This window comes from Trichosurus vulpecula, chromosome 2, assembly GCF_011100635.1.
Source record: "Trichosurus vulpecula isolate mTriVul1 chromosome 2, mTriVul1.pri, whole genome shotgun sequence".
NCBI lineage: Eukaryota > Metazoa > Chordata > Mammalia > Diprotodontia > Phalangeridae > Trichosurus > Trichosurus vulpecula.
In genome coordinates this window covers 89,389,907-89,401,690 of record NC_050574.1, presented here as the reverse complement: position 1 = coordinate 89,401,690, position 11,784 = coordinate 89,389,907, and the positions used below count along the sequence as shown (strand labels likewise).

General features: G+C 42.7%; 1 protein-coding gene across 1 annotated transcript; it reads left to right on the top strand.

The window, feature by feature from the left end:
- Positions 1 to 961: 961 nt before the first annotated feature.
- On the top strand, positions 962 to 11,241 carry LOC118836660 (ecto-ADP-ribosyltransferase 5-like). Its single transcript, XM_036743891.1, has 5 exons — positions 962 to 978; positions 5,623 to 5,761; positions 8,727 to 9,450; positions 10,558 to 10,590; positions 11,086 to 11,241. Exons 1-5 carry the CDS (start codon positions 962 to 964, stop codon positions 11,181 to 11,183), a joined length of 1,011 nt encoding a protein of 336 aa, XP_036599786.1. The 3' UTR covers positions 11,184 to 11,241.
- Positions 11,242 to 11,784: the final 543 nt, after the last annotated feature.

Sequence of the window (11,784 nt, the reverse complement as noted above, 5' to 3'; positions counted from 1 at the left end):
ACGTTCAGTAAGCTACCTGATAACAATATGCTAACTCTGAGTCTATAGATGCTAGCGCCATGGCAGTGAGAGGAGAATCCAGAGAGATGGGGTTGGAGCTCGTGAGCTGGGTATAGAAGATAGATTTCATTTTTTAGCATTTTGAGACAAATCCCTCAGTGCATATCCACATGATTCAGAAAGTGGAATCCCAAAGGGGCTATGTCCCAAAATGATATTTCTTTCTTATTTTAAGTTCATTCCACCTCTGGCACAAGATGACTGGTATGTTTCATCTTCAGACTTTTGGACTTGTCCATAATTGCATTGATCAGAGCTAAGTCTTTCAAAGTTATTTTTCCCTATAAAGTTGTTATCATTGCCTGAACTGTTCTTCTCTTTTTCTGCTCATTTATCTCTTCATCAGTTCATAAAGGTCTTCCCAGTTTCTCTGAAATTATCCACTTCATCATATTTTGTGCATGATCATATTGCATTACATTCATATGCCACAATTTGTTTAGCCGTTCCCCAATTGGACAGCATCTTTCCAATTGGAAGCTACCATGAAAGAGTTACTATACAGATAGAGATACAACATTTTATGTATATATAGACCCTTTTCCTCTTTCTTTTGATTTCTTTGGGGACTAGACCTGATAGAGATATTGCTGCATCAAAGGGTTTGCTAATCCTACTCTGTATCTCAAAATCTCCATATGTATGTTCTCACAAATCCTCTTAGTCAATCAATAAACATTTATTAAGCACCTACTATGTGCCAGACATTGTGTAAATGCTGAGGATACAAAAAGAAGCAAAAGGACAAACAAGAAGAATCTGGGGGGGGGGGGGGCGGAGAGCATGTGGAGGCAGAGGGGAGGAAGAAGTGCAAAAGGCCCATGAAGCAGAAGTTTGAGAAAAAGAGATGATCCTTCTCTCTTTCCCAATGCCCACAACCCCTTGCTTTTCACGATCAACAATGACTGGAGAAAGAGGGTGAGGAAGTGGTTTTATCTGCTTCCTATTAAAGTCAGAGTGTTGTCAGGTCAATAGCTGACAGAGAGAGGGGCCAACACCAAGAAGAAAGCACAGGATAAAAGGTAAAGTAAACAGAAAGGAATTGATATGTGTATCAGTGATGAATGTACACAAAGGTAGATTGGCTTGTGTGAGTGAGAAAACCAAAGGATTATGGATAACCACTTGACAGGGATCATGGGGTCAAAGACTGAGAGCTAGAAGGGACCATCTAGTCCTACTCCATTATTTTACAGATATGGAAACTGAAGCCCAGAGAGAATACATTATTCACCTCAGGTCACATGAGTAACAAGTGGCAGTGACAGGCATTGATCCCAGGTCTTCTGACTCCAAAAAGAAAAAGTTTTCCTTGGTAGGAGAAATGGGACAGAGAGTTTGAAGAGCTTTTAAATGGGATAAAATAGGAAGAGTCAGGGTTTGAATCCAAGCTAAGCACTTAGGTTATTGTTCAGTCATTTTCAGATGTATCTGACTCTTTGTGACCCATTTTGAGGTTTTCTTGGCAAAGAGACTAGAGTTATTTGCCATTTCCTTCTCCAGCTCATTTGACAAGTGAGGAAACTGAGGCAAACAGGGTTAAGTGACTTGCCCAGGGTCGCACAGCTACTAAGTGTCTGAGACCAGATTTGAATGCAGAAAGATGAGTCTTCCTGACTCCAGGCCTGGTGCCTAATCCACTGCACCACCTAGCTACCTGTATCTGAGTAGCCTTGACAAATAATTTAACTTGACTAGGCCTCAGTTTCCCCAACTATAAAATAAGAGGGTTGGACTAGACATCTAATGTCTCTTTGACCACTAAAGCTATGATTTATAATCTTTAAGTGACTGGGAGGGATGGGTAAAGTTTCTATGAGTTTAGGAGCTATGGGTGCCTGTTGATGAGCTAGAGGAATAAAGGTAAACAAATGAATTTTGGGAGGTGTTAAGATATGTTTTTAGTGGGTTTGAGATGCAGTGTGACCCAATGGAAAGAGCACTAGCCCTAGAGTCAGAAGGACTTGGGTTCAAATTTGTATGACCTTAAACAAAGTATTTAATCCTTCTGCACCTCAGTTTCTTCATCTAAAAAAGAGAGGGGATAGAATATGATGGCCTCTAAGTTCCCTTCTAGTTTAAATCTAAGAGCATATAAAAGTGCAGGTGTGAGTTGGGGAGGAAGGGTATATGATAGTATGGGAGGGTAAGGGTATGTGAAGATGAGAGTGGGATGAGAATTTGAATGAGTAAGTTTAGGGGTGACATTGGATATAATTGAATTTGGATAAGGAAGGTAGGTGTGAACTTGTGGAAGGATTGTATCCAAAAGGAAAAAGGTGAAATAGTCCCATTATCTTCTTATCTGGTCAACCTCATAAGGAGAGTACTATGTGCTATTCTGGACACCACATTCTATGCATCTCTTCCCCTCTGCGTAGCTCAGTACATAGAGTATCATTAATGAAAGAGACCAGATCAAATGAAGGCTAGTCTAGAACTTCAGCCTTGGGTGGTCATTTTGGGACTGACTCTGATGGGAAACTGGCTCTTTCTAACCATTAGTACTTTTCTACCTCCCCAAGGGGAGCAAAGACACTTAGAAATAGACTAGAGGGCATTCAGGATTTCCCTTGCCCGTGAGGAGACAGGGGTAAAAGAAGTCTCAAACAAGGTCTTAAGTTCTGGGTCCCTGACCTCTCTCATGCCACCTGGCTACATAGCTGTTTGGAGGTATTGATGAATTAACAACGATGATGATGATGATGCTGTTCCTCATACCTGACACTCTATTTTACTTCTCCTTACTTTTACCAAGGCTATCCTCCATGACTAGAATGCACTCCCTCCTTACCACTGCCTCTTGGAATCCCTTGTTCCTCTCAAAGCTCAGCTCACATGCCATTCAGGCCTCCTTCTGCAATATATCTTTCTTGATCCCCATTTGGGATCATGACCCACAGTTTAAGAAGCGCTACTTAAAGTATCTTGTATGTATCTTTCTGTCTGTGTAGAGATACTAGTATCTATCTACCTATCTGCTATATTTGTCATCTCCTTGAATAAGGAGTATTAAAGTATAAGTTTATAAGTATTAATAAATATTAAAATATGCTAAGTGGTATAAAATATGTCTCAAATGTATCTTGTATCTATCTATGCATCTCTCTGTCTGATACTAGTATCTATCTGTCTACTAGCTGTGTGACCCTGGACAAAATCACTTAATATTTCTTTGCTTCAATTTCCTCATTTGTAAAATAGCACCTACTTTCCAGGGTGGTTGAGAAAATGAAATGAGATAATATTTGTAAAATGCTTTACAAACTTTAAACTGCTATATAAATATATATGGATGATGATGATGACAATGATGATGATGATGATGAAGATGATTATGATGTGGGTAGGAAGTGTAATGAGCTGGCAGAGCTGGGCATAAGCACTGACTTCGCATCTCTAAATCATTTGACAATCATTTCCTGATGCCTACTGTGCAATACACTGTGCCAAGCAGAGCGAGGCATGGCCCACACCCCAGAAAGCTACAAGTCTCATTAGGCAAAAATCACAAAGTCACGGATTCTTGGACAATCTGAAAGAATGAGGAACCTACCACAGCCTGAGGAAACCTGTTCTGTGTTTTGACAGGCCTGACCATTAAGAAATGCTTCCTGAAATTGAGTTGAAATCTCTTTCTTTGTAATTTGTTCCTGGTACTGGGAGTCATATAGAAATGTGTAAGACACTCTTACCATTGTCCAGTCTTTGAAGACAGCAATCAGAACTATACACTCATCAGCCTATATACAAGATAATAATAGATCATATTTATATGGTGCTTTTAGCCTTGCAAAGCTTTTTATATGTATCATCCTACTTGGTTGCATAAAAACAATGCCAGGCAGTGTGTAGTGTTGAAGTGCCATCTTCAACTCACTCTCACTACCACATAACCAACCTCTTGCAAAGCTTGTCATTTTTAAATTCACAGCTTCTCTCACATATGTCCTCTTATTGGCTTGTGAAAAACGCTATCCACCTCCAGAGAAAGAATTGGTGGAGTCTCAACGTAGATCAAAGCTTACTTTTTCTTTATTTTATTTTTCTTGTTTTGTTTTTCCATTGTCTATGTTCTCTTTTGCAATATGGTTAACATGGAAATATTTTTGAATGATGGCACATGTATAATCTATATCAAGGTGTTTGCCTTCTCACGGAGGTGAGGAGGAGGGAATTTGGAATTCAAAATTGTTTTTAAGTACTAAAAAATTGTTTTTACATGTAATTGAGGAAAAAATAAAATAAAAAATCCTCTGAAAATAATAGACCAATAAATAAATATGTGTGTATGTGTATATATACACACACGTATATGCATACACACACACACACACACACACACACACACATATATCCCCTTTTATATAGGGATATGTGAAAGAGATCCCCTTCTCTCTACTCACTCAGCCACCATCCTATCCTAGTAACATACTTTGGGCTAGTTCAGGCCATCATTATCTCATTCCTGGATTATTGAAATAGCTTTCTGGTTGGTCTCCCTTCTTCAAGTTTCCCCCATTCTCATCCATCCTACATTTAGATAACAAGGATATTTTTCTAAACCATGGGTCTAACCATGTTCCCTGCCCTACTCAAACTTCACCATTTGGGATTTAAAGCTCTTCACAATATGGCCTCTGCCTACTATTCTAGCCTTCTTACACTTTACTCCCTTCCATGCACTCCCCAGACCAACTAGTTCCTCGATACAACACTCCATCTTTGCATTGGCAGTCTCCCATGCCTGGAATGCTCTCCCGCCTTACCTCTGTGTCACATTCCCTGGCTTCCTTTGACACTCAGATGAAATCCCATCTTCTACAACAGGCCTTTTCCACTACCCCAAGCTGTGTCTTTCTCCTGAGATTACCTTCCATTTACACTGTCTAGAACTTATTATTTACATGTTGTATCTCTCATTACAATGTGAGTTCTGGGAAGGTAGAAGCTGTTTTAGCTTTTTCTGAATCCTCACTGCTTTCTTAGTTAGGCCAGTGCTTGGCATACTGACTGACCGGAAGGGTGGGGCAGAGCTTTAATGCTAAAATAATAAAAAGCAGAGAGAGACCTGGGTGGGCTGGGGTGGGGATGCCTTGAGCCTACCTTGCTTATTTGTCAAGGGTGAACTTAGATAATGATCATTATAATAAATAGATATAGTATCATAATATTATATGTGTATATAATATAATAAATAGATAAATAATTAATGCACTATGTGCATTTAAAGCCTTGCTATCTTGCCCCTGCAGCCCCCAAAGAAGCAGGAAATGAAGAACTTTCTCAACATTGTTGTGGTTCCCTGTGTGATCCTCATTTTACTGCAAATCCCTCAGGTACTGCTCCCCTCTTCCCCTGCACCCCCCCACACACACACATGCATGCATGCACGCACGTACACACACACCATGCTTGCCACCTTTCCCCTCCCAGCACTGATAAGACCCTGAGGAGCCCACATGTCAGTTCCTAGCTCTAGGTGTGCTGGTGTCAGTTTTCCCCAAAGTCTGTTCCAAATGTTTTTTCATCATTTTGAAGAGCTATCATTCTCCATCCAAGGGCATGTCTGCCCTTCCTACCTAACCACTGCTGGACTGGGAGCAGAGTACCCTTTGGATCCATCTTGGAGATCTCTGCACTTACCTCTCTCCCTCACCAAATTCCACCTCTCCCTGGAAAGCTTTCCAAAGTGCTCCAGGTCACTCTGACCTCTGGCCCAGAAGTCAGGGCTAAACCCTTACCTGTTCTCCAACTCAGTACAATTCCAGAAACAAATTCAGCACTAAGGCACTTGTCAAAGTGAATAGCTGTGGTATTATTCTCCTGAAAACAAAACAAGACAGAAACAGAAAACTATGCCAGTAAGATGAAATGTAAACTCTTCAACCAGCCTCCACTATTCAACACCGACTTATCTATTAATAAGCATTTTTTTCATTCTACTCCCCTTCTTAGTCTCCTAGGAGGTGATGTCATGCATTGAGAGCTGATTTCAGAGCTAGAAAGATCTGAGTTCATGTTCCATATTGGTCACATAGTGACTGGATGATTCTAGGCATGCCTCTTAACCTCTCGCCCTGGACAACTATCTAAGACTAAGTTTCAGAGAAGATACTGACCTGCATTGGCAGAGAGAGCTTCCTCATCTGGGAATACCCTAAATCAATGAACCCACACATCTAATCCCTGTATCCCCTTCATACACGTACTCCATCCGGACCAGACTTTTCATGATGGTCTCATTGCCCCTTGCCTTCTCTATGTATTCAATCAGCCTGTCTCTCTTCAAATGCATCTTCCCCCAAAAACCTTCCTGACCCCTCCCAGCTAAAAGTGATCTTTCCTTCCTCCTACATTTCTAGAGCCTAAAAACAACAATAATAATAATGATAATAGCATTTCTAGAAATATATTTTCAAAACTATGAATATTTAACACATCTTGAAAGTTCACAAAGCACTTTACAAATATTATCTCCTTTGATCCTCATAACAACCCTGGAAGTAGGTGCTATTATTGTCCCATTTTGCACTTGATGAAATTGAAGCAGATGGAGGTTGAGTGGCTTGCCCAGTCACATAGGTGGTAAGTATTTGAGGTTAAACTTGAACTCACATCTTCTTAACTCCAAGTATAGAGCTCCATCTGCCACTCTATCTGGCTGAGCACCAGAAGGAGACAATATTTGTTAAATGCTTTTTAAACCTACCTAAATGCCAGATGTTATTACAAAGACAGAAGCCTGCCCTCAAGGAGCTTATGTTCTACTGGGTATCTGAGTTACTTGTATAAAATGGCATATAAGTAGGTGTGTTTCTGCCTGCTCAAACAACCTCCCATTGCCCAGTCTATGGGAAATCATGCTTATTTGTGTATGCATCTTATCTCCCTACCTTCATTAGGTTGCCAGCTCTTTGAGGACAAGGCCTAAGTTATTCATCTTTATATCTCCAGTGATCAGGGCCCTACACATATTAGGACCCTGACAGGTTGTGAAAACCATCATGGAAAACTTCCTCTCTCAGAGTTGGGCAGCTGCAAGCAATGGTTTTTGCAATACTAAATTGTATCTTATCTAAGGAGACAAAGCAAAGATTGCTTTATACTGACTGTTGTTGGTCAGTCATTTCAGTCATGTCCAACTCTTCGTCACTCCATTTGGGGTTTTGTTGGTGAAGATATAGGAGTGGTTTGCCATCTCCTTCTCCAGCTCATTTGACAGTTGAGGAAACTGAGGCAAATAGGATTAAGTCACACAGCTAGTAAATATCTGAGGCTGGATTTGAACTCAAGAAAAAGAATCTTCCTGACTCCAGGCCTGGCACTCTCTCCACTGAGCAACCTACCAGTACTAACAATGGGCTTCACATCTTAGATGTCTCCCCTGCCCAGGCTATCAAGTGTCTTGTTTATCAGGAAACAGTGAAAAGAGCAACTCTGGAGTCAGAGCTCATGAGTTCAAGTCTCCCCTTCTTCTGCTTAAAGCTTCCAACTCTCTATATATGACTCTGGGAACAAGCAGGAGGAGGCATCACCAGTATTTGAGAAGTAGTTTGAGAAACAGAAGGACAGTGCCCCTGGGGGGGTCTGGTTGTCTTTAATCTGATGCCAGTAGTTAAAGTATCCATGACTTCCTGCCGGCACATGAAGCAGTACCCCTCTGACTATGAGCTCCAGACCCAAAGGCCCACCTGTCTGGCCTTAATTCCTGCTCCAATGAGTAGTTTAGATTTGCTGGAGACGAGAACACAGAGACCAGGGGTAAGATCAAGCTAGGAAGGTCAATCTTGGCAAACATTTTAAAAATATCTCCTTGTGCTAAACTCTTGGCTCATCCCTGGAGCAGAAGGAAAGTTGAGCCATAACTAGGCCCACGGCTAGTGGAACTCACAGCCTAAAAGGGAGATACTCATGCATTCAGGAAGGGAGCAGATCTTATCTCCCTTGCAAGTTAACCAAATACACAGGGAGTCTTTGATCCCAGTAAAATGACCACTGGACTTGGAACAAGGAGACACCTGGATGTGAGTTCCAATTCTAACATGAGCTGCATGACTCTGGGCAAGCTACTTCCTGCCTCAGTTTCTTCCTCTGCAAAATGAGAGCAATAATAATCTTCACGGATCCAGCCCAACCTCCCCATGTTGTTCAGTCATTTTTCAGTCAAGTCCCCCTTTTTGTGACCCCATAAAGCTGAGGCAAATAGGGTTAAGTGACTGGCCCTGGGGTCACATAGCTAGTAAGTGTCTGAGGCTGGATTTGAACTCATAGCTTCCCTCATTTTATAATTGAGGCAACTGAACCTCAGGAAGGTAAGGCATCACAGAGGTAATAACCACCAGAGGAAGGATTTGAACCCACATCTTCCAACTTCAGAGTCAGTGCTCTTTCCAGTCTACTACTGCCTGCCATTGTCAGTCAGTCAACAAGCATTTATTTATTGCCTACTCTGTGCCAAGTACTGTGCTAAGGGCCAGGGATACAAAGAAAATCGAAGGATAGGCTCTGCTTTCAAAGAGCTCATGAAGTAAGTGGGGGGTGAGGGTGGGGAGAAGAGGAGACACTATAATATTTTCTAAACCAATAAAGTCTTGTTGATTGCCCATAAAGCCCAGAGCCCCTATCTCCTCCATATCCGTTCTCTCTCTTCTTTCCCACCATAGACAAGAGGCAAAACATTGACCCTTGACATGGCTCCAGACACATTCGATGATGCCTACACTGACTGTGTGGAGGACATGGAGCAGGTTGCCCCCATCCTGTTACAGGAAGAGATGGCTCAGCACAAGTTGTTCAGAGAATCATGGGAGGCTGCCAGAGCTTCTTTTAAAAGCTATCAGAACCTCTCCCTGCCCCCAGGCTTCCAAACCCAGCATGCACTGGCAGTCATGGTCTATACTAACTCATCCAACTCCCTACATCGGGAGCTGAACTTAGCTGTGAGGGAACTGGGAAGCTCTATTGAGGCCTACCTGGACAATTTTCCCTTCAAAGCCTTGCACTTCTACCTGATGCGGGCCCTTCAGCTACTGAGGAATCCTGAGAGCTGTAAGGAGGACTCTGGGCAAGAGGTATTCCGAGGCAAGAGAAGCACCCACTTCAAGCCCAGGAAGCTTGGAGATATCATCCGCCTTGGCCAGTTTACCTCCACTTCCGAGGAGCGGAAGGTGGCCCAGATGTTCGGCAATGCCACCTTCTTTACCCTGAGCACATGTTTTGGGGTCCCCATCAAGGACCTATCAGTCTTCCCCAATGAGCGAGAGGTACTCATCCCACCCAATGAGGTCTTTCAGGTATCTAACTTCTCTCAGGATGGAACCCAAAACCTGGTGACTCTCAGAAGCCTCAAAAAGACATGCAGCAACTTCAACTGTGCCTACCTGAAGAGTTAGTATTGACCACAAAAGGCTGGGAGGTGGCATATTAGAGAGCAAGAATGGGAGGGTCATGGTGTAGAAAGAAGAGAAAGAAAGAGGAAATTTCTTTAGGAATCATGGTGGACCTCAAGAATCCTGGCCTTGAATCTGAAAATCTTGGTTTCTAGGCCCAGCCCTGACACTGATTTGAGGTTTGAACATACACAAGTTCATTTCCCTCTCTGGGACTCAGTTTCCTTTGCAAAATGAGAGGGTTGCACTCACTTTAAGGTCCCTTCCAGTTCTGAAATTCTATTATGACTTATACTTAGCTGCTGGCCTTCAGTGACCATGCCTATAAAATACAAAAAAATTGGGCTATAGGAGACCAAGAGGTTGGAATTCCCAACTTTTCCTTGAGTCCTTATGTGATCTTCAGCATTTCCCACTTCAGTAATTCCCCTCTCAGAGGCTTAGTTTCACCATCTTGGAAAATGGGGCTGTTATCCCCTCCACAGGTGACTAATTGTCATGGTCTAATCAGATCATGTATATGAAAATTCCTTATGAGCTAGAAATCAAGTGAGGATTGTCATGTTACCATATGCATAAACTGAGGCCCACCTACTCTGCCTGGCCTAATATCAAAGTTCTGGCCAAACTCTCTCTCCCTATGACCTGTGACTAGGATGGGGGCAGATAGCAGAGAAAGGAGTAACATTCCCATTTTCCAAAGGGAAAACCTGAGGCAAGGAGAGAGGAATGTTGATACCTTCTCCCTAACCCAGTCCCACTATGTGCTATTAATTTTATGCTTAGCTATGCTTCAGAGTGTGTGGATAGATAAGTCCGGGTCCCTCCCCTTAAAACTCACCCTCTCAGAAAGGGATCGTATACAAACACGTAACTTACAATATAGGACACAGGTAGGAAACAGCATGGGACTGTGTTAGAGCAGGGAGGGTGCACTTATAGCCATGGGTGCTAGGAAGCTTTCCTGGGGGAAGAGGTATTTAATCCCAGCCTTTCTGTTCTCCACAAGAGGCAATGATATTCTACAGTAGCAGAAATTTGGGTAAGAGGCATGGTGGGGTATGGACCCAGAGGGGAGCAGACATCCTTTCTCTTTGCATTTCAGAAGAGAAGATTGAAAATTGTGAGCTTAAATCAGGTGAGATACCTAATGCTTCCATCCATATTTCCCAGCCCTCTTCCCATTCCTATATGCCCCCTCCCCATGTTCCATCCCTTTCTCGACTCATCCCCTGTTCTCCTCGTTGCATCCCTCTCTTTCTGATGCATAGTGGATATTTAATAAATGCTTGTCAACTTGACTTCCCCTCTTCCAGATTCCCCATTTGCCTCTCCTCATTTCCTTCTCCTCTCTACTCCTCTCTTTTCCCCTTTTTCCATCTCATTGATTCCTTTCCTGTTCTCCTTTAATTCTCCCTCACCTCTTCACTGACAACTTTCCTCATCTCCTCTCTCAGTTTCTTTTTTCCCATCTTTCTCTGCTACCTTTGTCTGCCTCTCCTGTTCTCTTTTCCCTTTCCCATCTTCCTATTCTACCATTCCTTATCCCTTCTCTTTCCCCTTCTTCTGTTTCCCCTTCCTTCCCCTGATCCTCCTATTCCTTTCATTCACAACCCATCTCTTCTCCCTACAGGAAACATTAACAGCACGGTCCTTGGGAAGGTGACCCCATGGCTTTTTGTGGGAACTCAGCTTCTGCTCCTCAGAATTTTCTGCTTGACTTCTTCCTAGAGAGACTTTGGCTTTTTCTGCCCTGTCCCCATTGACCTGCCTGATCTCCAATCATACCAGATGCCCCCAGCAGAGTCCTCTACAGTTTTGACAAAGTGCCCCCTGGTGATCAATATTCCCATTGCACCAGTCACCACCTAGAAATCCCTACACTCCCACCCCCATCCCAGAGAGGTTTACCAGTTGGGGCTCCGTTTTCTGAAGACCCCAGCCTCTGTTTGGCCTCATTGGCTCCATTACATGACCTATAATTATCTGTGAGAAGGAAACATAGAGTAGAAAAGACTCAGGGTTAGGCTTTGGACCATGGCCTTTCTCACTTCTGGGCTCCCTTGACTAGCTAGAAGAACCTCCCTTATCTCATCAACTTTCCAGATCCCCTCTACCCTTCTAGGGCTAACTCAAGTTCTGCTCCAAAAAATTTCCTCTTCCAGGGAGTTCCAACAACTCCCTTTGCCTATCCCACTCATTGGCAATTAGCCATAGACAACCTTGTGGCATTTCTTGTAATGGGGGATTTTTTCTTTTCTTTTTTTTTTAATCCAGATGTATGGTTTCGTTAGTGTAAGGAATTCTGGGTAAGAAAACTACCTCTATCATT